The sequence below is a fragment of the Anneissia japonica genome, unplaced genomic scaffold (genome assembly GCF_011630105.1).
Source record: "Anneissia japonica isolate Jap-2015-1 unplaced genomic scaffold, ASM1163010v1 scaffold287827_len377088_cov200, whole genome shotgun sequence".
Taxonomy (NCBI): Eukaryota; Metazoa; Echinodermata; class Crinoidea; order Comatulida; family Comatulidae; genus Anneissia; species Anneissia japonica.
Genome location: NW_022743068.1, coordinates 334593 through 362395, shown reverse-complemented (window position 1 = coordinate 362395; position 27803 = coordinate 334593). Strand labels below are relative to the sequence as shown.

Sequence of the window (27803 nt, the reverse complement as noted above, 5' to 3'; positions counted from 1 at the left end):
TAATATTTGATAACAGCTGAATATTTTTTATTAAATTTGAGGGTACAGTACTATATTTACATAAGCATTTCATCCTGATGTCTCAAATTTCAGAATTGTAGCTGAATAAATATATAGATCAATATTTTTTGGATAGGGAAATCATCCATCAAAACAGATTTTATACATTTAAATTAGTTGTTGGTGGATTCAAATTGCGATTTAATGTGGGTAGTTAATAGTACTGGTCCCTGGGGGTTGGTTCAAATAGCTTAAGGTTACATATATATTTTCTTTATTGTCACAAACTATCATTAATAATAATGATCATATTGTTGTCTTAAAACTTGACATAATTTTTTTAAGGCTATTTTATTGATTTTAAAATTTGATTTCTGAGCAGCCAATCTACTGTCTTCTTCTATTGAAGTTCAATCATGGCCATAATACTAGGCTAATATTGAGATGATTGGCATCTAATAGAATTTCAATTTATTTAATTTGAGTAACATTAATTGGATAATGACATAGATTGTCAAATGCTATAAATAGTTAGATAACTATATGTTGGTTACACTTGCACTTTGAAAATTTGAAGGGAGAATGCGTTCTTCATTATTAGAAGGCTGGGATTTAATAAAAAATTAAAAGCGTCTTTCTAGTAGAATGGCACTTAAGGAGAGATAGCATATTATATACCTCATACATAGATTCTAGGCATCTGATTGGTTAAGAAGCGGGGCAATAGAAAGTACTATTCCCCTCAAAAAGTACTACTCCCGTCAAAAATAATACTTTTTTTGACCTGTTGCGATGTGCAAACTCTAGGCTCACTACATCACGTTGCGCTGGTAAAGGGGACTGCAACCTCTACGACGAGATTATTCTCTGACCGCGTCATGAACTCGCGGATCAGCGAGTAGACGATAAACAAATAATGGAGGCTGCTCCTTTCGAAATGAAGGAGTACTGTACTAGCCTAGGCCTAGCATTACTTCTTGATGAAGCCGATAGCAAAAGCACCAAAAGACAAATTAAATATGTCTTATCAATATTTGACAAATATATTGCAAGACAATGGGTACTGTTGAAATTTAGGAAATAAGCAAAGAAGAGCTAGACACACTCTTTGATCGCCTAGGCCTATAGGCCTAGCTAGTCGAGTAGTAGGCCTAGTATGCCTCTAATATAACAGGCTAGGAAGTAAGTACTTTTTTAGGCCTCGTAGAATCTATGTATGAGGTATATAAAACAAATATTGACTGCTCTATATTTGGGGAACAGTGAAATCTACTGCCCCTCAGTGATGTGGAGACCGTAACCTATAAGATAGGCTACGATCTCCACATCACCTCGGGACAATAGATTTCACCATTCCCCTCATAAGCAGTTAATATTTGTATACTATAATACCCCCATGGTTATAGTAAATTAAACATGAAATATTTCCTATAAAAAACGTCGCAAAATATTTAACTTATACTACTGTTAAAAAAGTGGCAAAAAATTGTGGTTTTTTTTTTTTAAATAAGAGTAAAACTATTGGCAAATAATACATATCTAAGCAAATTATGTATGCAATAAACTCAAAGCATACATAACAAAAGTAATTCTTAATAATTGTGGGATGAATCTAGAATGTCTAATTGGGGTGGGGGGGACACAGGGAAAGGTCTGACAGTGTGGGGTCAAAGTTCAATAACAATTTTTTTAAATGAAATTTGCAATTTGGCAATCAAAACAGAAGACTTGATGCTTTGGCCAACCCCATTCTTTCTGGGTCTAGCATTGGATGTGTTTACTCAAACAAATAGTACAGTTAATAGCAATAATGATAAATGCAAACTACCCATAGGTGCAACGCATGATCATGGCTATTTCATTTTCACTTAATTGAGTCACACTACAGTTGAGATATATTGCACAAACATATGGTTTGGTCATTACTTATCGATTGAAAAAAATAACAACTTAATAAGCTTTACAAACATGAAAAAGATAATTTATATTAATTACTAGGAAAATTTCTGAAAATATCTTATTCTTATATATCTTTATACTACACAACATGTAGGATAAGTATGTACTGTATTATATAATAATACAGTAAAGTTCATAGAGTATTTATATTACATGTTATGTATGTACATATAATAAATACCAATCGCTGATAGATATTATGCAGCCCAGTATCCTTCCAATCAAAAGATTAAGGGTTCAAATATAACAATTTATTTTGTGTTCTTTGTCAAGACAATTCATCTTAAATTGTATCTATTCACCCAGAAATTGTGGGTACCTGTGGGGTGTAAATGTCAGTTCACTGGCATTTAAAACTTTTCAGTACCACTGACTGGGTAAAGTGCAACATTATGAAATACTACTGTACACCAAAGAAGCAGGGTGCAATGTGTTCCATAGGTGTATAATGCAATGACTGAAGTAAGTAATAAAGTCAAGCATGGAGAGGCCTTAGAGTGCTACATAAATCAGATATATAATATATATTTATTATTGTGCAATAGTCTTTACTATTATTCAATAAGGCCTACATGTTGACTCATAATTTTTTTTCTATAAACAATTTATATATTTATGATTGAACATTTTTTTGTTTGTTCATCAGAACATGAATTACATAAAGCTTCACTCTATCTTTCTCAAATATTTAAATAAAGAAACCATTTTTGATATTACATTTTTCAATCATATAATGTACTGTGCTATGTACTGCTAATACTATTCCTACAAAATATTGGAATACACTACATCAGTACTATCATTATGTTGTAAAGCAAGAAGACAACATTATTCATTCATTGATAACATGATTGATTCGATGTAAATGACACTTTTTCATTACGGAAACACATATTTGTAGACACACGTCTGATCGGATGAAGCAACAATCACTTTCAGATATAAAAGCGAAGCATTCTTTCCAGATCTTTCTGTCAAACAATGCCTCATGGTTCGGTTTTGACAGTCAAACAATTTAATAAGGTATTGCTAGATCTCAGTCTTGACATTCTTAGGAGCGGTATGGACTTGCAATAGCAGTGATCGTGCAGACTGACGTGGGCATGAAGACCGCTTTTTACAATATGGTGTTATGAACAGGATGCTTCAGTCGATCAATTCGAGTCCGGCACATTACACAACGCAAAGGCAAAACGCGCTGTGAAACAGCGATTTGGATTGTCTTCACAAAACACTTGCGACAGATTATTTTGTGACCGCATGGAAACGTATGGATACATGCCTTGGTGTTCAGGCAGACCACGCACTGGGAAATTAAAAAAAAAAGAGTGTAAAATTAGGTGTGATTACAAATTGTTTTAATACATCCATTCACAGATTCATGTATGCATGTTGAATTAATATATACAATGAAATTTAATATTTCAATAGCTTACTTTGTAAGTATAAGCATATCAGCTTTCAAAGTAAAATTGGAACAAGGAAATATTTTACGTGTCAAATAACAGAGACATAAATAATAACATTCCTAAACTGTATTATTTGCACAGACATTTTATTAGTTAATAAAAAAATTAAGGCACAGATAAATTAGCAAAATATTAATTATTTCTATATTAAATTAATAATAATAACTGGTAAAAGGTAGCTACACATTATTACTTCTCCATGCAAACCTTCAAACAATAATATTTCAATTAAGATTGTGATTTAAATTAGTGCACTTTATAGATTACACTTTATACATCTTGATTCTGTATTCAAATTTACAATAATGAAAAAGTATAATTTAGATGTGCTACTTTAATAATCATTAAACGTAAATAGCTGCCATGAAGTAGCAAATTAAATAGTACAGATGACAGTTCAGTACAACCATGGAGGAATTAAACTAATTTCTCCATGGTACAACCATACTGCAATGATCTCAAAAACGAATAGAAAGTAAAAGAAAGCAATTAAGTGAATAATATGGTTTCTTGCCCACAAAGTAAATAATAGGGTGGGTTAATTTGCGGGGGAAATTCCACTCAGCCTAATTAGGACTGCATAAAAGAATGTAAATGACAATTTTGTGATTGGAGAAGGCTTTGTTGATTGCCGGTAATAGTAGCAGTAGCAACTTCAGACCGGGAGCCCAGGCTCCTCTCCTCTCAGATTGGGTGTCTGGGGCTGTGCTCCTCTCAGACTGGGAGCCTAGAGCTCTGCTTTTCTAAATGCAGCATGTTGATGTTGTGCCACTGCTTATTACTCAAGATATACATATTCATAAAGAACACTATCAAACATAAAAGTTATGTATATTAAGCAATTAATAGAGCTGTGCATACAGTAGTAGTACACTATAGGAAAATTATTATATGAAGGTTAGATTTAATGCTTGAAAAAATTTGTTGAATGTATTAAATCTAACCTAAGTATAATAATATTCCGCTAGTGTACAATGCATGCTCTACTAATTGCTTTATCAAATCAATCGCCATCTTTTAATGTTAGCTTTGATAACCAACTGTTGTAGCAGTAATCGTTTGCTACAGTGATATGATCAGTATACTGTGTGCGTATTTACATTTACCTGTGCGTACGCTTATTTGTGCTCCTGCAGTACACGTTACCTCAATCACAGTGTTAGCAATGTTACGCAGCAGTACAGTGTACGGATATGATGAAAACTACTGTATTGTGTTAGAAGAACTTGTTTGTAAATGCTATTTTGATAGACATTCGTCAAAGAAATAAACATTTCTTATAAAGCATTTGAGAGGGAATACAGTAGTCATTTTTTGGTCGGTGTAGACAGCTGGTAAAATCATCATTCATAACTAGGCTGGGCTACAAGACCTAGGGAGGACGCCAGCGAAGATACCTGACCAAAGGCCTACATCTAATTTCGTCTATTGAGTCTTTAAAATAGGTTTAAAATATTCCTATTAGACGTTCAGTTTGTTTAGTTTATTTGGGTTCATTGATTCAAGGAATTCCTTATCTGTTCATACTTAATATTGAATTTGAAGTAACTTCCTTCAGGTTCTAATTGCCCTTGTTTTACGAAAGTAATTTTCAATTACAATTCAATTTTCATCGCAATGCATGATATCTTCTCTGTGACAAAAAACTGAACACAAACTACATACAAACTTTAAAAAAAATCAAGCTAAGCATCCACTATGTGAAAAATTATTGGACTGTGGGGGATAGGCAAATAACATTGGGAGTTGCAGTGATGACGTCATGATTGACTTATAATAAAATATATAGTTTAAATTCGACGACTTAAAACTCCAATATTCTTGGAAAACCCATTTCTACAAGATAATGACTAAAGCTTATAGCAACTAGATGAAAAATGATAAAACATTGCCTGTTCCACTTTGATGTACAGGTTCAATTTATTTGAAATTATAAACACTATAAATAAAAAAGAATTATGGCCCTCATGGGTTTAGAAAGATAAATCATCAATCGCATGTTCTAGGTTCTTCTTCCATAAGAACCCATACTGACATATATAATTTTTTTTTCTGAGTATCTATGCCTGTATTACCTGACAACTTTATTGTGGTGCAATGAGACTATTAGGCTATCTAAGTATAATTCGGTAGAAGGTCACTTCAGTCTAAAACTAAATCAGCCCAAACCAATTTCGGCCCAAACCAACTCGGACCAAGAATTAATACAGCCAACTAAAAAAAAACCACACACGGATAAGTGTAATAAATGAGGATCTGTTCATCAATGTCCAGCTTGTGGAGGAAATTGATGTTAAGATGACAGAGTAGTTTTAAAACAGATTAAGAAAGTCTCAATATTAAAGTAAAGAAAGTAATTTAACATTTAATTGTCATCTTTAAAAGAGGATATTTTGTAGGCAGTGTGGCTATAGAAATGCCAGTAATCAACAAATTCCTAATTCTGATTGCATGTTATTTTCCTTATCCAATCCATACATACAGCATAATAACATCCAATCGCACTTACGAATTCATTTTAATACTGGTGTAACAAAGGCCACAACTTATTTTGTATTCAGGCCAAATAAAAAAAATTACTAGGTTCTCACCACCTCGTGGATCCATTTTCTCTGCCTCACCAAATTTTTATTTACTTTTTTTTATTTCCTTAACTTCACGAAATGTACGAAAATCTGGCTAACTCACATCAGTACAATTCCTCTCTCGATTGTTCATGGTTGGGATACATATGGTATGAATCATGTCTAGTGCATCTTTTATTTGCTTTCAATACTAAATGGTAAAAGTATGAAAGGATATAGTAGCTGTTTCCCATCGACCATCTTGGATTTTCCATCTCGGAGTAAAAAAAAAGAAGAAAAAAAAGTGCCCTTATTCTCCTTTTTTCAAAATATAAGGACGAGAAACTACTTTTTTTTATTACTTGGCCTATTGTAGATAAAACCAAAGAATGATTTTTTTTAAAGTACATTGTGTTCTTCATATTGATAGGGACCAATTTAAAATTAATGTTAGTATTAATATTCATATTGTTATTTATTGCTTATTTCCCTGGACATTCACCATCGGCAATGTGCTTCCTCCTCTTAATGACAGAACCATTCCTCTAATCTTCATCATGGAGACAATAGTTTCATTAATGTAGTATGCTCAGCCATTCACTCATAATGGCCTCCGTAAAGAATAACAGACTAGAAAACAGACATCGATCAAGGAATTACCGGACCATTGCTGGCAGCTGTCCTATTGTTTAGAAACACTCAAAAGTCAATAATGTATATTTATCAACTCAACTGAATAACCAAAGAAAGGCTTTGCTTAAAACAATACATCACTAAGGCACACTTTTTCCATACGTGTACAAATTGTAGTCTTTTTTTTAAAATTTGCTACCCCTGTACATATTAGGTAATGTAATCGATTGTATTCATTACATTTTTTAATGTAACTGGATGTAATTTGAAATTGGTACAAAAATGTAATTTGAATAATGTTATTGTAATTATGGTAATTACATTTGATTACATTTCATGATTAGAATGTATGTGCAAGCATATAGGACTTTATGATGGTATCCCCTCCTTAACTCCCAGCATAACTGATTGTATTGTAAGACAATGGATGTAAAGTTTTAGTTTTAGGAAATACTGCTTATCATCTCTTGTGTTTTAGGTAAAACATGCTGCAATTACCTTGTCCTTTGGATGGTTCCATCTACATAATGATTAACTTACGCACAGAAATACTGGTAAACTATTTATGTGAACTATAATAATTAAAAATCTGTATCTTAACCGTATAGACCTTTTCATCAAATACCTTCACGCTTTAGAAAATCAGTTCTCAATAACCTACACATCACTCCAATGTACAACTTGGGTGGGCCTCCGACAGACCTTAAAACTGCTTGTCTATTTAGAAGCAAGCAAGTATTTACTTTCATTTGATTTACACTTTACCACTCGCTACGCAGCTTGTCAGTGTGCAGAGACCGCTGATAACAACCAACGCCCTTATATACCCTGCCTATTCACGCCCTTCACTTCCACAAAGCGGAGTGATCTTTGAGAACTTTATTTCATTCTAATTTGTCCAGCTCAAACGAACGAAACCACATTTGTATATGTTTCAGTTGAACTTTAGAGATTTTACCAGGTTTACAACAACAGAAAGTAGAAAAAAATATCTTATGGACTGATGCTATATATAGAGTATAATTACAGCACCTCCTTACTTCACTTTAGCTCTTATTGTAAACTGTGGATACAGTAAACAAATGAGAAGCACCGAGTGTAATGTAAAGGGATGACTCACTACAATACATATCATTTAAGCTAAACTGGTCAAGTACTGTATAATTGTCACCGGAAATTTTGCCTAACATAAATTATTTTATGTGATCGAACACCATTAACCCGTCGCTTTGGAGACAGAACTAGCTGACCTATAACAAAGGGTACATAAGGCACAAAACAAACATTATTACTAAGAATACGGCAATACTCTAAGATGTAGACTACCATAAATTAACTTAAATAACCTTTCATTACTCCATGCAATAACAGTCAGTTAACAAGCTAACCTTTAAGGCACAATTAATTAACACAGTTAACTTAATTATTACAATACCTCCAGTTTTGTTGATTCTGATATAAATTGTACTGGTCAACAACCATAGTTAATATGGTGTTGTTAAAAATATATTAATTTGATTAACATATTGTGTTTGATTGGTTAGCTAACTTCATGCTTCCCTTTTAATATTAGCAGCATTGACAAGTTTTGGAGAAGTTGCAATAAGGGAAGAAACATTGGAATCAACTATGGATTCTAGTACTGTTTGGAGTTTGTGTGATTGCATTATCATCATGATCAATGCCTTTAGAAAAAATAAAATATTAAATCTGCATTATTAATTGGTTATGAGCAAGTATGGTAGTCACACTATATCTCACCACTGATGGCAAATAGAATGTACTGTGTATTGAACGTACAGTATTTATAACACAACGTTAACTTATGAGAAAGGTTAGAGAAACACGTTTAATAGCACATCAATGAACGTATAAGTGTACACTCTATTTCGACCTGTGCTAACAATAGATACTGAACATACATTAGTCTGACCAAATCACTCATAAAGTACAAAAATAACAAAATAACCTTTTGAATTCAATTACGATATAGAGGTTATCCATATTTAGACACAGAAACAACAGACATAGAGCAAAACCATCAATCAGTGTGACACAAACAACACAAGACACAAAACAACACAACACAAAAAAAGAGATACACAGCAAACCATCAATCAATGAGACACAAAAACAACACAATACATAAAAACAACACAAGTTACAAAATTAACACAATACACAAAAAGATGTACAATAACACATCAGGCATTTACTGCCATCGGCCGTTGTGATTCTATGAAGAACTCAACACGATGACACGCGCGCAACAGATTACTTTTAATGATGATCAGTTCAGAGTGCCACCGACAATCAGCAGACAGCGGCACGTGTCTCGCGCTCACAGGAAGCGGAATTGGATTCGTCGTGCCCAGATTTATTAAAATATTATAACGTAAGACACAAAACAAAACAATACGCACACAAGATTCAATACCAAGAAGACAAATAAACAACGTAAGGCCTTAGACATATAAACAACAAAATACACAAAAACAACAAAAAAATCTACACACAAGAACATTCGTGTCACAAGAAGACATGTCACAAAAATACAATAACAGAAGACAAGAAAAGATGAGACAAAATCAAAGAACATAAAACAAAACAAAAAAAAGACTACATAAAATACAGTATACGCAAGTTGGTGGAAGACAACTTCTTTCCGCACTGTCCCTGGTGCGAGGAAGAAATAAGATATCTGTATTTGTTTTGATTTTTAATATTCTCTCCCTCATTACAACTGAGAATAGTTACTGTGGACCAACTATAATCAGGCTCGCTTCATTTGTTCATGACTGATTGATTGACAGAGAGTTAACTGGTCATTAACATTGACTCGAGACTGGCAGTTTGTTGTTCTACTAGTTAGACTACAAAAATGGAAATAACTGACTGAAAGAGAGCAGCAATCTGAGTCAGCTAACTGGTGGTAGCCACTGTGTGCACTGAACCATGGAGATCTCCTGGTCCCCGGTTCAATTCCCATTGCTGCTCCCCCTTGGGTTTCAGCTGGAGGGCTGAAATGCAAGTTTCAAAAGTGCATCGTCTTTCAGATGAGACATTAAAGCTGTTGGTCCTGTGTGTAAAATGGCTCACATGAATGCAGTACACTCTTCGGAAAAGAGCAGGAGATAGTCTCCCGGGGTACTGCCCAATTCATCACCAGGACCCCACTGGAAATAAGTCTTAGGACTTTCGTGGGTTATCCTTGTTGTGATTCGCACCAAAGAAATCTAATCCAATCCAATTATTGCAGTGATCAATATAATTATACAATAAACTTGATGTTAATTAAATAACATAATATATATTATCGCTTTGAGAAATGTACAAAATCAGACTTTTTATGTGGACAATGATGACATCAGCGAAAGAAAAGATCATTTTATAAAAAATGACTATTCGTAAAATCGATGTTTTACTGTAAAACTGAATAACAAAAGAGCCTTGAAGCCCTCATTTCCTTCATGGCTTTCACTTTCAAAGTCTTTAATAATACATTTGACTTAAAGACATGAGATGATTATCATTCTATTATCACTGTAATTATACAATTAATACTTTACCTCTTCTTCTTTTGAGTGGGCAGGTTCTGAAAGATCGTATTTGTCTAGTTTCTTCAAAAGCTTTTCCTGCAAAACAAAAAAAAAAGAATTCATTTACTTTAATGATAAATAACAAATAATCTACTTGGTATTATTAGACACATAAAATATGAATTTTATATCAGGCAAAAGTAGACAGATCCACCTATAGATCTGTTATCAGCATTGGGTGTCCCATGCCCATGAATATCATTTCCCCAGAGAAAAACATCTTTTGATCCCTATCTTCCTCTAATCAAACTGATTTCTCTCTTTGGGGTATAGGAAAAAAAAAACTAAATTATGTACTACCATAATATTTTAACAGTGGCTGTTGATTTGATTCTTAATCTAACTGCTTAACTTACTAGGACCTAATAAATTCTGAGATGCTTATTAATCCAAGAATTAATATGAAGCTTATGGTGTGCAGTTATGTGCAGTCATGCAGAGAAAAAACTGATAAAGTTTTGCAGGATTTGAACACAGGATTAATAAAAGTATTTTCACTATTTACAGAGGGTGACTATTCCAGCTTAGCTGATATTCAGGGCCCTCTTAAATCATTATTATTTATTATAGGCACATAGCTCATGATTGTCTATAGTGAATATATCGCCATCCTGTAGGTGACAATCCCTTACACGAGACAAACATACGCACACGATACTTTACACAAACCATGGAGGAAATAATATATTTCCTCCATGCACAAACTAAATCTTAATATGAGGTTTAGGGAGTGGAGTTGTTTTGGTCGTGAGAAAAAAATCCTGCAACACTGACAGGAATTGAACCTAGGACCTGGGATTAGAAGACAATCATCTTAGCACTAAGCTATTCAATTTCATCTCTACTATAAAATGAAATCGAAATAAGAAGCTTCGTCATAAACAAAGTATCATTCTGAGGAAGTGGAGATGTTTTTTCAGTTGTGAGAAAAATTCCTGTGCTGTCATATGATTTTAAACTAGGACCCTGGAATTGGTTGGCAAGAAACTTAACCATCAAGCTACAATTTATCTCCACGAGTTATACTTGTAATATTAGAAAACAGCTGTAGGCCTATAACTTTAGTACCGTAATTTTCAATATTAACTTCAACCAAACATGATATTTACTGTATTCAAACAGGTGATTTTTTTGAAAATTGATATTGAACAGTAATTATGTTGACTCTTAAGTGCTGTTATTAAACTGGAAATGTTCATTAAATTCCTAGTCAATAACCAACTCAATTTATACTTCAAATTTCAATTAAATTTTCTTCACTATATGGTTGGTTTTTTTTTTTTTTGTTTCCGAGTCAAACAGGTGTTTGAATATAAATAATTAGTTGATGCAACAGAAACTCTTTGTTTTGATTCTTGGATATGTTCACGATGGCATTATTGATTTAATGTTGCACATTTTATTTTGAACATCATCCGGAATTCCTAATGAGTTTTAAATAAACAACAAAATATCAATCAATACTGCTTTTTTTAGTCTAAAATATGCATGTGATATCATCTACCGGAATTGTAACCATTGGACCACATGGTTGATAGTTTATTTAATCTTGTTTTTTTGTTAAGACTGGAAGTCTGAATGCTATAATATTTCATTGCTAGAGAAATGTTGGCATATTTTTCCCCAAATTTTGAAAACCAGATGTTTGATAAACAAAATTGAGCAATATGTAATATTATTTTGAAATAAACATGGTAAATCAATTATCACAGAAAGTAATTTAATATATATAAAACTTGAATATAATATTCAGCTTCTAATTTTTCAATGTCATACACTCAAATTTATACCTCTGATCAAGGATAAATGTACTGCCCTCTAGAAGTTTTTATACACCACCAGATTATCAGCCTTACAGTATCAACCTTTCAAGAATCTAGTCAAATTGATAGTTTTGACTTGACCCACTAAAGCATGAGTGATGACAATTAGGTGTTGTAGCTTAGTAAATTCATGTACCTTTGCCAGAGCTTTGAAATGAAAGATATTTTGATACTGATAGTAAACCGATGTGATTAAAGTAAAAGCTTCCCTTAACCCAGAGAGCTACAGTAAAAAATAATTTTAATTGTATTTTTCAATACAGAGTAAGTATCGTTGATTGATAAAAAGCAGCCATCCTGGATTCAGGCGAAAGTATTAATAATTTGTTATAAATCAATGTAGTCCTGTTACAATAACAGAATAACAAAATGCTAAGTTTTGCAAGGTTGTATTTTTAGATTATTGTTGGAAAATGTGCGCGTCATTTGGGAAGATACTTTAAAAATAAATTCAGTACTACTCTTGCATGTTCAATGCAAGATGATATTGTGAGGGTGTCCATTTACTACAGTATAGAGATATTCTATAACAGTAGAAAGATATACCTGATTCATAGTTAAGAAATATCCCTGAAGAAAACTCTCATTTCCATCAATCACAATCCATTGCATACTTATATGAATATCTTCAACACTAAAATCAGTCATAATTGTGATCCATACCTATCCTCTTCATATCACTTACAATAAATGTTAAAAAAATTCTCTTAAATATGTACTAAACACAAAATATCATTATAAAAATACTTTACTATATATCTTTAATATTTAAAATAATGTTTAATGTTTCATAAGGTTTTTGTGTCTACTGCCCTCTGGGGCGTAGACACTATGTAATGATGTAGCAATTAAAGATGGCGGAAAAGGGTAAATCCGGTTTAGGCATGATGGGTACAACTACCACGAGGTAGGGGGTGCTCTATTGACAATCGAATAGCATTCGGAACTCGAACAAAATTGTGTTCGAAACTCGAACACGCATGAGTCGAATGGCCTAGCGGTTAGCAGGGGCGCCAAAAGCTATAGCCATAATATCGGCGCTGGTTCGAACGGCACACTCGCATGTGGTTCTGGTGGTAGAACAAGTCTTCTCGGATAAGGACTATAAACGTAGGCCCAGTGTATACAATGGCTTGTGTGCACTATAAAGAACCCAGTACATCCTTCAAGACTAGTAGGGGGATACCCCGGTGTACTCCCGGTGTACTAGACAGACAGCCCCTGTAGTGGACGACGAGAGTTGCTGGTACCGGGTTACCGGGTAGCACAGACACGAAGGGACCCTTAGGGGCGAAGAAAGTTATTGGTCGAGTTCCTAGTCCACACATCGAGCGCCCTGAGTATCTTATATTAGATGGATATGTGCGCTACAGTATATAAAACTACACTATTATTATTATTGTTATAGAGACGCTAGAGACGCAGCATGCGTTCACCACGAAAGCCTTTTACCATTATTTGAAGGATGCACTCTAGAACATGGTAGTACTCTTCGTGATCAACGACATAATGTGGTAACTCAAAGAGTTACTCATTTTTAAAGTGTTTTTAGTGTAATATAGTAGTAGGCCTATACAGAATATTGTTTATGAAAGAAAATTTTCATGAAAAATCCCGATACACTACAATAATACACACATCTGTATATTGAAGAACATAAGATAAAATTTAAGAAAAAAAACTCCTGTATAAGGCAGTAGACACACGCTCCCGCTGGGAGCCTATTTTTTTCCTTGTCTTGAGAAAGTAGGATTTTAAACCAAAAAGTACAATATGTGATTGGTAGATGAGTATCCCCATTGAGCTTTACCATTAATCTTTCTGATCCCACAAAACAAACGGGGCAAAAAAGAAACAAAAAACTGGACGGAAATAGTTTAAATAGCAACCCAACTGAAGTGTAATATGGATATGAGATGTCAGACCATTTTAACTTCAGCTGAACATGAAGGCTTGAGGAGTTTGACAAGACTAGCCTAGTTGTCTCAGGGACTAGCGCAACTAAACTGTGTTCATGTAGGCCAAATGAACCATTCATCAACCAGTAAACGAGATCAGAAAGCAGACTAGCATGGAGACCCATATCGAAAAGCCTCATTCAAGCCGATTCAAAAACATTATTGCTTTTACCGGGAACTTTCGTACGTGATTCATTCTATTCCTGTGATTTATGATCCCATTTTACCGAAGTGATGTGCCCAATGTTTTGAGTACAAAGAACTTATTTCTCATTTATGGCAGTTGTTGACTTTTCTCGTGTAGCAATTATCGAGGACAAGATGAACAGGAATTAAAAGAAACGGCTTGTTATGTTAGATTATGGCGAATGGATTTTAGTGTCCAAACAATATTCCTGCTTCCTGTGTGCTGTGACATAAAGAAATATTGACGCTGTAAAATGTGACAGGGTCGCATGCAGTTCATCCATTCTACTTGTGTTCAGTATAGCTGTGTGGCCCACATTCTACTGATCCCAGTGCGTGTTGATATGTGCATGAAATATTAATATGTTTAAGTGCTACTGTGACTTTGTAGGCTGTGACAAACATAATGGGCACAAACCTACCTACACGCAGACACATACGCACATGCACACACATCCACAAAAGAACATAACAATCCACACAAATATATACTGGTGCACATGTACAACATAATAATCATAACATTAAAAATAGCAATACTGTAACTTTAATGAGATAACAATTATGGTATGGTCATACTCTCTTCACGATACACCATGTTATGTTCACTACTCTTTTTCTCTCCCAACGTCTTTAGATTGAGGCATCCTAACAAGGTTCTGTCCTCGGTCGTTACTTCCCATGTTGCCAATATTATATACATTCTAATCAAATCAAATTCCGTATGTATGCTGACGATATTCAACTTAATATTCAACCTGTAAACTGACAGTATCAATCTGCATTAATAGCAAACTTCAGAAATGTATCTCCGAAATCTAAACTTGGTTTTCCCACAATTTTTTGAAACTTCACAAAACTGAATTCATTTATTTTACTCAAAATTTATTTCTCCAAAGCCTCAATTTTTATCACTCAAATCTGTTCAAATGTAATAATAATATAATAGTGTAGTTTTATATAGCACACATATCCATCTAATGTAAGATGCTCAGGGTGCTTGATATGTGGACTAGGAACTCGATCAATGACTTTCTTCGCCCCTAAGGGTCCCTTCGTGTCTGTGCTACCCAGTAACCTGGTACCAGCAACTCTCGTTGTCCACCACAGGGGCTGTCTGTTCCAGTACACTGGGGTATCCCCCTACTCGTCTCGAAGGATGTGCTGGGTTCTTTATAGTGCACACGAGCCATTGTATACAGTACACTGGGCCTACGGTTTATAGTATTTATCCGAGAAGACTTGTTCTACCACCAGAACCATAGGCGAGCGTGCCATTCGAACCAGCGCCGATATTTTGGCTATAGCTTGCGGCGCCCCTGCTAACCGCTCGACCATTCGACTCGCCAAACGTAATCCGCTATCTGTATAGAAATCTGGGTTTTATCAGATCAGCCCCTCATATTTGTCCAGTATATATAATCTAATATGGATACCCATATAAACATACTTTTACATGGATACACATTACTGTACACTGTAGGACACATACCAGAAGACACAATGTACACCCAGTGTATGTAAATGATAAGAGCATCATAAGAATAAACACAAAGAATAGTAAAACACAACAGACCTATACTCACATAATATGAGATAATTACTTTCTACTGGATAGACATGCACACAAAGATCTTCCTACTCATACACAACAATGCAAGGATAAAGGTAACTGTACACATGCTGTACAGATACCTCATCATCATCATCATCATCTATTAAGTTCTTTGTGCTATGTGACACAATAAGGATAGAAAACCACATATAAATGATGCACATGAACATAAAACTAATTTGTAAAGTACCGTATTAATGTTAAACATGCACGTATTATAACATACTGTATATGCACATGATATTGCCCTGCACATGAGCAAAAATATTCACAATATCATATACCATATGCACATAGTGATACACAAACACATACAGTTAATACAAGCACATTACTGTAGTACCCCTTTCAGACAGACCTGCAAAACGGTATTAATACCGTATTTCCCGGCGTTCTATGTGAAAGGGTAAATACGCATAAACGCCAGCTTCAGAGACCTCCTCGGGACCTAGTCTTAATACCGCATTAATACCGTAGCGAGTTTTGCCCAACTCAATGTGAAAGGGTACAGGGTTCATCGCCGTCTTACGCACTGAGGCATAACAAATCTGACGGTCACGCAAGCAGCCATCAACCGCTGCTGCAGCTAACAAAGCCGATGAAATCGCTAGCTGACAGTTCTTTTAGACGCGAAAATCGGCTGCACCTAGCTGCTCGAAATTCAAGCTGGCCATGTCTTAAACGCTTCCTAAATTCTTTCTTCCCTTGAACGAAACGCATTAGAAACTTTCTGTTTCTCAATTTATATGTATTGCAAACATAGCAAGCATTAAAAAACATTTGCAAAGCAGCAGTTTTATGACTTCATCCCCGGCCATATTGGATTAATGGAGTAAACAAAAACTTGCATTCTCTTTGTTAACAAGGGACACAGACATCAAATACTCCTTTCCGTGAGAACCATTTCAGACAGGATACGGTATTATTACCGGATTTTAACTAGCTGTGTGAAAGGGTCTGCGCCGGCAATAACGGCGGCGCAATTAGGGTATTATTGCAGCATTTTCTGTCTGAAAGGGGTTTATGTTACATATATGTACATTAATGATACATGTACTGTATGCACGTAAAGTATGCACATACCTGTAATTATCACACATGCACCGAAATGGAATATATGCATGCATGTATGTATACAGTAAATGTCTGGATACCTTTACCTCACATGTACATACATGTAAATATACAGTACATGCAACAATAACACACATACAAAAGGGTATCTACGTGTACAAGTGTTCACTTGCACGTATATATTCTGAACACATACATGATGGATAACATGTACTGATAATACATGGCTGACAATCCAATCGTGCGTGATTAGCAGTATCACATTAAGTAGGTTACTGAACTTGAGGTCCTTGCATTAAAATGCACGTATCCAATCAGTTGACATTGTTTTCCAATTTGTGAAACTGAAACATTGTATAAATTGCCATTCGGCAGAATTAGCAATGGATGCAATGTAGGTCTTGTGATGTATTCTACACGAGAGATATAGTACCGTATTTTCTTGACATTACAGATTGGAATTCAAGTAAGCATAATGCCTATTATCATTAAACAGAATTAATGTATGACATTTGTGAATTTCATTTAGAATTTAATATAGATATTTTGGTAAAGCAATTATTGTTCTTTAAATCTTGATTATATGTGAAGATTTTTCAAGATTCAATTTCACTAAAAATTGTTGAATTTGCAGAAGTTTCTATTTTGTTAATTTAAAAGAAGTTGTATGAGGTATATGACTTGTATTACGTTATTAGGCAAATGCACACAAAAACAACTAATACATAGTTTAAAGAAAATGAACAACACAGAATTTGGTTTGTTTTCACTGAATTCAACTGGTTCTTAATACAGGAATAATATAATGTATACTGTAGCTCTTGGTAGATTTTTATCCTTGATATTGGTAAATTCCTATTATGAGGAACCAATAATATACAGTACTTTACCTGACAGTTTTGGTCAGCGAACAAAGCCATCAGAGTGACAGGCTGTTCTATAGGCCAAATGCAGACCAGTGTGGCAGTTGTTTAAGGATCATAAACGTGACTTAGAACATGGCATGGCAACCTTCACCTTGGTTTGTGATTTTCCCCTTTGTGTTGGATCACCATGGTTTCTTTGACGAACCCAGTCAATAACATAATTAATTATAAATCACATTTTGCCAATGAACGAACACCAAAACTGCCGGGTCAGTATATTCTTGTGTTTGTCAAAATGGATATATTCTTACTATATTGCAAGAAGTGGATGCCGGTGAGCGGAAGAAAAAGAGGGCAGCCCAAAACAACATGAAGATACACTAGTATGGAAAGATCAAGAGAAGAAGCAGTTGCTGTAAGAGGCAGTACAGAGACGGGAAAATGTTTGTTTCCTATAGTATTAAGCTAAATTAATCCCCACACCCAGGAGACATGAATAATTATTTAATAAGGCCAAAAAAAAATTTGTTTAATTCTTGTTTTGGCCGTTTTGGGAAAATCGAAAAAATGGGTACGTCAACAGGAAAAGTTTTTTTTTTTACAAAAAATGTGTTTATGCCTAAAAGTAGAAAATACACACAAACAAAGACCATTTTAAAATTTATATTTAAAAGCAAAACGATCGCATAACCCTGTCGCATCACTTACCATCCAGCAAGATTATCGTATTCCAGCCATTTTAGCTCAAGAAACAAAATATTTTTCGTTGTAGTAAAAAATTTTTAAAAAACACTAAAATGCCGAACCTCAATTTCGTACATTTTGGGTCGGTCGTTCATGGCCAGCACAATAATTCTTTTTTATTTGGCCTAATAGCAATAATAATTTATGAGACTGTACAGACACCATTTACAATTACATTGGCAGCATTTATTTTATTTATTTCCTTTTTTTAAATTGATTTTTGTTTATATTATTTAAAATTTTTTTTAAATTAATTTATTTATAAATAGTATTTACACAGTATAATCAAAGATACTAGAAATACAAGATAGCAAAAATGAGGCGGAAATTGGTCCAGACGTATGCAGCGCTCTTCTCTTTTTATGATGCAAGTTTTCTATACTTGATCCAGATGTACAGGGCACCCTTCTGTTGCTAGGTATAACAAGACGCACATGGCACCCTTCTTTTTCCATTAATAGAAGAAAACTTTATCACTAATCAGAGACCGGTCATACGAATCTGCGCCTTTGTGTCTGTCATTTTATTGTTTTGATTTATTTATGCCTACTTGTTTGTATATAATTAACGGCAACGATTTCAACCTCCGCAAAAGGAGGTTATGTATTCACAGTTATGTAACGGTGGCAGAAGTTTTTTAGATCCAGCTGTACGCGGCGCCCCCATTGTTTGTACAGGATTCCTACCATGCATTTCGGTGGAACAGTTTTTTTCTGTGGAGAACTCTATCTTGTGTTTCTAGTATCTTTGGTATAGTGTAGTGGATGTCGGGCACTGCAAGTGCTAGTCTAACTTTAGCCAGCCAGTTCGTACTGTAGCGGCATCTGTTGTGGCAATGATATGACAACTTATCTAGCAAAATACTTTACTAAAACCATAACTATGTAAATTCTGTTGGTCAAGTACTGTTAGAATTGCCATGTATCCCTCCACTGCAAAACTTCTAACATGAATTTTTATTTTAGAAAACTAACAGACGCATCCTTGGACATCAGGTATATAGCACAGCCTATTGATTGCTTGATGAAGCAGTGGTCAAGCATTTAGTGTGTTTACCATAAAGTACAATTAGCGTTCAGTACGTTTGGTCACTTGGGAGTCTTAACGAGCACAGAGTTTTATTTGATTAGATTCATTTAATCTAGCCATTACTGTTCAAAACAAGCAACATGAAGGACTTTACAACAAAACAAACGCTTGGAGCATTGTGATTAATGCAAATAATCGAAAAAAAACTTTAAAATACAAAAATATAAAAAAAATATTTGGGTAGTATTAGTAGCTACAACAAAAAATCAAGTCTCAAAATGAATATTTTTGTCTAAATAATGTTATATGATTTAAAACAACCTTCTAAAAAATCTCAAAAGTGGCTTAACAATTGATATGCAACCACCTTATCCAGAGAGTGTGACCAGTTCAGTGATACCAAACATTATGGATTGATAAATATATAGCAACCCCTTTGTTTGTTTATAACATTGTAAAGTTTATTTGGGAATGGCTAAACCCCGCAAACCTCCAAAAAAACATTGTATAGCACAACCAAACCACATGATTGTGATTTTATCATGTACTAGAGGACTCATTTGGTATCTCAATAAAGAATTAAATAAGTTTATGTTCATAAGAAAATATTTTTGGGGTAAAATCTTGATTTCTTGTTAAAAATACCAAAAAAAAAAAAAAAAACACTGCAAACTTCCATATATGTTAAGAAAGCTCATTATTTTAACCAGGTTTCCCAGAATGTATTTCTTTCAACTTGGGACCACTTTTGCAGTTGCCACCGCAGATACACAGGTAACACTAGTATTTAAAATTGTTTTTAGATCCCCATTCTCAATTTTCGCACTTCGCAGGTCACAACCAGCCCATACCCTGCACAAGACAAGTAAACATTCATTGTGAGCCTCTCTACAGTGGGATAAACACACCCCCAAATCACTTTACTTTAACTTTTTCCATGAGTTACTTGCACCACTAATTATTGCTTTCCTTTCTGGTCCATCTGATTATCACTGTTAAAATATGTTAACAGCAAACCTCAAGGTAAATATGATAATTTCACTATTACTTGCCTGTTTATTGAAGGACTTGAAATGCTTTAAGGCAATATTAAAATCAAGATGTTTTACTACAATGAAGTTTGTTTTCAGATTAATAGGTTAAGTAATGTACAGAGCAAAAAATTTAAACATAAAAATCCCTAAAATCATATATTTTTATTGGCATTGCTCTCGTTTCTATGGAGATTGATTCACAATATATACTAACTCTGCAATATACAGTACCTCAATTAATAATTGATTGTTTATTAAGCTTTGAGCGGAGAGAGTCAAGGACCATGTAATAGGCAGAGTTCTTCACTGAATACGACGTACTTCAGCCGCTAGATACAGGGCTTCTTACGTTACATAACCTGACGGATGATTCATTCAACTCAATCGGCCATGATGTATAATGATGGATACTAAGAAAATCTCATAAAGTAACTGTTTACAACTAACTACTATGGACTAGATTAAACATCACCTAGTCATATTAGTGGTGAATCTAGGATTATTGACATTGGGAGGGGGTGGCTTGATCTGGGACGCAAATAGAACCCAGGAATTACGTGAGGAAGTGCTACTGTAGATATTAAAACAAAGTACTGCACTCTTAACTACAGTTTGGGAGTGAATTTTTGTTGCGCACAGCATACTGTACTTCAGGAAAGGAGTGGGACTTTATTTGAAGGATGTCCCCTATAGGTAAGTCATAGCATAAAATACTGTAAATGGTTGATAATGTAATCATATCATGCTACATTAAAAAAAAACATACTATTCATTACTCAAAATCATTTATAGGCAACATTACAGATATAGAAATCAAATAATTATAATTGTAAATATTCATTTGAAAAAAAGCTGTGTACACCAAGAAGGTGGTGTCTCTCCATGTACTAATTTAAATATCATACTAATTTAAATATTAAGTCATGTGACGGCGATGATGGATGACAGAATGATGAAGAAGATGGAGAAGTTGACAATGAAGCGACAGTGATGACGACAATGATGGTAATACTGTATCAATGATGATTATGATGATGTCAATGATATAATGATAAATGATGATATTGATGATCACTACCAAAAATTTAAGACTTAATTTTCTAGCACCTCTACAAAGATTATTAAAAAACGAGGACTAAAATCACAAATTTTACTTTTAAACTTTCAAATTCAAACATGTAATTCCAATAATGCAGCTTTGGGGACAGTACCAAAAGTGTTATTGGAATATGAGAATGAAAAAAATTGAGAACATAAAACGAAGCCGGTTAATTTATTTTTAATCCATCTTGACTTGGACGGATATTTAGTCGTGATTGGCACGTTTGCCTTGCAAAAGATCTCTTCAATACAATCATTATCACACATTGCGGTCTCCTGTGTAATTTGATTGTTAAGTAGAAAATACATTTTGGCAAGGGAAGCAGCAATACAAATTCAAATTCTGAGGGAAGGTAAGTACAGGTAGAGTTCAAACGACTTGTAATAAATAGTCATTTCTCTGGTATATAGATCATTGACGCCAATACTTATTAACAGTATCATTATTGATCCAGCCATATTTCTGTGCCCCTGCAAAATAATAGTTTTTAGTAAGTGTTCTTTCATATTACTGATCTTGTGTATATTATAGTTTGAAATTGTAAAATGTTGCTTGGCATTTAATTTAAAAATAAAATTTTAATGTTTTTAAACATTAGAAACAATCTTATCGAGATCTTTGCTCCTTGTAAACACTATTGTTTTTTTAGAAACAATCTCAATTATTGATACAAAATAATGAATAAAAAGTATAGCCACGTTAGTCTGATACAGTATAGAACAATATAAAGTAAATGACAGCAGCACTTTTGAGACTAACAATGTAGAATTTATTCTCTAGCTTTCGTCCACACAGTGGACTTCATCAGGAGACTATTTACAAAATAGTTTACATTAATTACCTTCATGTTTTCAGTTAGTATCTTCAAATTGGGATTGTCCTATAGACACATCCAATTTAGGGGGCACTTTTATGATTCCATAGAGTTTTAACTGTTTGTCTCTTTCCATGCAAATTTTGGAATCTTATGTCAACTATACTTCGTACAAGCAATCTATGGCCTAAATATAATATGATAATTATAACAAAATTAATATAGGCCTACAGTACATTACAGTAGTTAAAACTTTCACATACAGTATTGAAATTTAGAATTCATTTTATTTTCATGTTTTACTACAGTCTATATAACTCAAATTTACCTATCTTTAGAGTTAAAGTGCACCTAATGCCATAGCCCAGCTATTGGGATAGTTGGGACAGTGCCACACAATTTTTCTATTGGCGCCACAAAGAATGGGTCCACATTTAAAAAATGGGTCCTGATTTCTCATATTTTGTTTAAAATGGATCGACTTTTAAGAAAATGGGTCGAGTCTTCTGATATTTTGATTAAAATGGGTCAATTTTTCAGGAAATGGGTCCAGATTATTCATATTTTTGCGTAAAATGGGAGAAATTTTAGGAAAATGGGTCCACATTATTTGAATTTACGCGTAAAGTGGGTCCACCCTGATATTGTCCCGCACTTTTTGAAAATCCTGGCTACAGCATTGAGTGCACCCTTTGTGAAACATTAATAAAATACTTCAGTATAAACAAACAGTTTTTTTTTACTGTAAATTAACAAAATGTTTTAGCAACTATATGTGGTTGCAATGCAATACAGTAACACTCAAGACTATTCCACAAGCAATATTTATTTAACTAAAGTGTGACTGACAATGTCACTGAATACTGTATGTGTTGACAAGTAAAATCGGTAAAATTAAATATGCCTATTATAACGCGAGTATTATTAAATTATTTTATTATTAAATATGATAACCATTCACAATGCAACATAAATAATACTTCTGGTAAAATTAAGCATAGTAAAGCAAATTGAAAATAACATTGAATATTCATAAGGTAATTAACATAAAATGGTTAAAATCAGTACAATGTATAATTACGAGTATTAATAAATAGCATCTTATTTGAGCTGGTCAAACCCATTCCTACAGAACAACTTTCTGCTCCCCACATCAAGACTTCATTTTATTTAGGTTTTTAGCAAATGATTTTTCTGGTCGCTTCTGCAATAGCAGTTTTGTCAGTGTCTCACCAGGGGGTTGTTATTTCACGAAGAGACAAACACCAGCGCAAAAATCCACACACCACCACATAATACGTTGTGCATGGTGGTGTACGGGATAATCGGCCATATTTTTTTTGGTCACATGCATAACTTAACGCTGATTAACGCATTCTGGTTACGTTAATTTTCGTTGTCAACGAAGTCCATTTTACCCAGTTGAATGAAAATAATACTCAACGAAAATTTGTACTCAACAAAAATTTGTACTCAACGAAATGAACCAGTCGAATAAGCCCATTAATAGTGGTGTGTGATGTGCTATGTGAGATTCACCAATTTACATTTAATTACCAGCAATTAAAACATACCGGTAGTAAACTTTTCTTCCGAAACACTATACCCATCATAACACCCATGCCATGCATCACACTGAGCACTGACAGCTATATGATATAGATAATATAGGGATAATAATGACGATATTATCAACAAAAGAAATATACCAGTGACATCTACGACTAAGGGAAAGCTTAACGTGTAGGCCTGTAGTATTTCCTAGTTCAGGAAATCCCTTACGTTGGTACTGTACTGAATTAAACTTAAGATCATGAATAAATATCTATCATTTTATATTTGACTAGGCTTACAGGATAAATCTAAGAATCATCTAGGCTGGCTTACCGTTACTGCATATGAAAACAAACACAAAACACCAACACAATGCATGGAAATAGGTAAACAAAAACAAATGTAGGCCTACTTACAATTTTTCTGTTGAGGATATCTAACTCCTTTTCTGTGATTTTCCGCTTTTCTTTCTTGTCCTTTTCGCTTCTTCTTAGTTGTTGATACCTATAAACTAAATAGATACCAGGTATCGCTAATCCTAGAACTGGCTTTAGTACCGAGGAATTCATCCCAACAGATTAAGATATTATTACACGATGTAGCATTTGGAAGACTTATTTATATAAAATGTCAGCACGTCGTCGCTTCCTTTGATGGGCACGAGAATATGTTGATTCCGCGTCTGGTTGTCTAGTTGCTGTCTTGCTCACTGCTGTTAGTACATCTCAAATCCGAAGTCGTGTCAATTTGGTAGATAAACTAAAGAGGGCGGCAGATATATAATTGTTATTGTCTGTATACGTTGTAAACTCTCCTGCGCTTTTTAATATCTTTATAAATGAATTAACTAAAAGTTTTAAATCAAATGATCTTGCCACAAGAATTAATAATATATGGGTTGGTAGCTTATTTTGGACCGATGATGCTATGCTATTAGCTAACATTGAAATGGAAATGAAAAGAATGCTAGAGCTTGTTGTACATTTTGCTAAGAATGGAAATTGAATTTCAATTATAAGTCCAATGTACTGATTACTGGAAAACGTGTTGATAAAGAGAAGAAATGGAAATTATGAGAGGGCTTTATCACAGAAACTGAATCGTACAAATATCTGGGTGTACACATATCTCGAAAATTAAATTACCATGTTTGTTTGTTTATTTGTTTGTTTATTGTTTTGTTTTGTTTTTTTTTTCAATTTGATATCGTCATGAAAAAAGGTCTCCGATTATTAGCTTAGTATTGTGTGGTGTAAAACAAGTAGACATGATACAACCAAATTAGAGCGCCTACAATTACAAATGGTGCATTATATCCTAAAAGCTTCTAGATATACATCGAGTGCAACTTTATACGGAGAGCTTGGTTGGTCACCAGTTGACGACTTGCACGAAATTTCCCGCATTAAATACTTGAGCAGAATCTTCTATAAGCACCGTCATTTCGTTGGCCCAAGCTGCTACTCCTAACTATGCGACAACTTAATTCTGATCCAAGAGAGTTAAAATATAAATTTCTTGTCTGCTTAAATGATTCTTTTATAACATGTGATTGTTAATCAAATCATGGAGGTATAAATGATCAAATGATATCTTCGACGCAGTGCTAACTAATGATGTATTTACTTATTCAAGCTCATTTTTACGAAAAATGGATGATATTAGGGTTAACAAATAGAGAGAGGATGTACAAAGGAAGCATCCTACGTCATAGTTACCAACCTGAGAGATTTGAAATGCGTGAGTGGCTACACCAGTTGGCCGGGGGAGGGGATGGGTCCAGGGGTGGCCCGCGGCGCTCCGACGATCTGAGAATTTTATGTCTTTTTAAAACGATTTCAGGGAGTGTTTGTTGACAAGAACAAAATATTTTTAATAAAGCCACGTACAATTTGAGTTTCAAGGTACATACTTTTAATTTGAGCACCCCAACTATGTAGACACACAAATATTTCTTTACTGATCAACTTTTAGTGGCGTCAGTGAAATAAGTATTCACGTAAATACTGTACACTCTAATGACTCAAGTTACCAATTTCATCTAATTTTAAATACATTCTTAACTGAAATCGTGATAATATACTTGTGCTAAATGCGTGACAAATTTAGGATCACGCATGTGTTTCTGCAAAATGCGTGTTTCATCCAAAATCACTTTGAATTGCGGGACCGTCCCGCACGGCGATGCGAGACGGTTGGTAACTATGATATGTGATTTAAATTCTGATGAAGGCACTCGCCATTTCCTTTTTATTTGCCCAGCTTTACAAAGTGTACGTCTGGAGGAAACAAATAAATTACAAATCAAATTAGACCTACAATATATGGCAATCGAGATTTATTTACATAGGCCTATATTACGTCAAATGTGAGCATAAAACTTGAGTATATCCTGGGCTGTCCAACATTATTACGCCTACTTGGCAGTGAACTCGAAGATATCTTTGATAGAATTGTGTAAAAGGTTTCTTAAAATGGCTTGGAAACTTAGAAATGATTTTCTAAATTCTTTGCCCTAATTCCATACCTTTTCGGCTTGTTTTTGTTTTGTTCCATTTCTGCATTTCATGTTCAGGTTAAATTTTTAATTAGGCCTATTCCAAATCCGTAACTTGTTCTATTCTCAAAGTAAAAAAAATATACTCATTGGGATGGGGACATTTGAAGTATTGTCTCAGTTAACTCTGTGGGTTGGAAAGGGGACAGACTTTGAGCATATTATAGATGAGGGAAATGTATGCTTTCAGGGATGTTCGGTGTTCTGAACATCTTAGTTGTTTTTTAAATTTTAATTTATTTGTTTTCAAGTTTAATTCATTTTCCTTTGTGATTTACTGCATTTAGAATTTTTAGTTTCGAGTTTTGTTGACTTCGTATTATATATTTACTTTTAATTGAATAAAAGTCGCGCAGGGGATTGACATGGCCATTTCGTCCGTTATTTCGTTTTTATTGAGGCATCATTTCATATAATACTTTGATGAGGGTGGGTGTTGGATAGGGGTGGCCTTGTCAATTGCTTAATTGAAGTTTATTCAACTTGTTTTTAAGACTTTGTTTCTTTAGTGTATTCTGTTTGAAGTTTTTTGCCATTTAAGTTATGTTTCTTTTATTTTTGGATGCACCTTTACCATGTAAAGTGTGCACTGTTTCAAAAGTGTATTTCCGAATAAATTATTATTATTATTACTCCTAATGATCACGTAGTTTTATATTTATATTTTTATGTATATTCGTATTTATTATATTCTGTATCCATTCCGTATATGGTAGGCTACCCGCTATTGATTGAAATGTGATATAAAATAAAAAGGATTCGACACTATTTCCATCTTCCATGACTGAAACTTTTTCTTAGATTCTTTTAAGTTTTGCTGTCTATTTTTCAGACAAAAATAAGCAATTTAATACCGTAGTATAGTTGCGAATCATACACTAGTGGAAATTATTATACGGTTAGATTAATGCATTCAAAAGTACCTTCGGGCCTTACAGCCACTCAGGGGTTTTTTTCATGCAGCAATCTAACCTTCGTATAATAACTTCCACTAGTGTATAGTACACAATTATATTAAATTGCTTATTATTTTTGTATACGGCAAAACTTTGAAGAATCTAAGAACAAAAATATGTATAAAAAATTCCTCTAGCATATAGATAAGCACTATACTAACTGCTTATAGTGATACATACAGTGAACAACAACTACTAATATCGTGATAATCCCAGAATGGTGCTCCCAATATTGGGCGGCAAACATGTCACTACAATATATATATA

General features: G+C 34.0%; 1 protein-coding gene across 1 annotated transcript; it reads right to left on the bottom strand.

Moving 5' to 3' along the window:
- LOC117119373 (mitochondrial ubiquitin ligase activator of NFKB 1-like) lies at positions 1-24736 on the bottom strand. Its single transcript, XM_033264176.1, has 3 exons — positions 24440-24736; positions 10195-10260; positions 1-3265 (listed from the first exon to the last, which is right to left on the bottom strand). Exons 1-3 carry the CDS (start codon positions 24590-24592, stop codon positions 3077-3079), a joined length of 408 nt encoding a protein of 135 aa, XP_033120067.1. The 5' UTR covers positions 24593-24736; the 3' UTR covers positions 1-3076.
- Positions 24737-27803: the final 3067 nt, after the last annotated feature.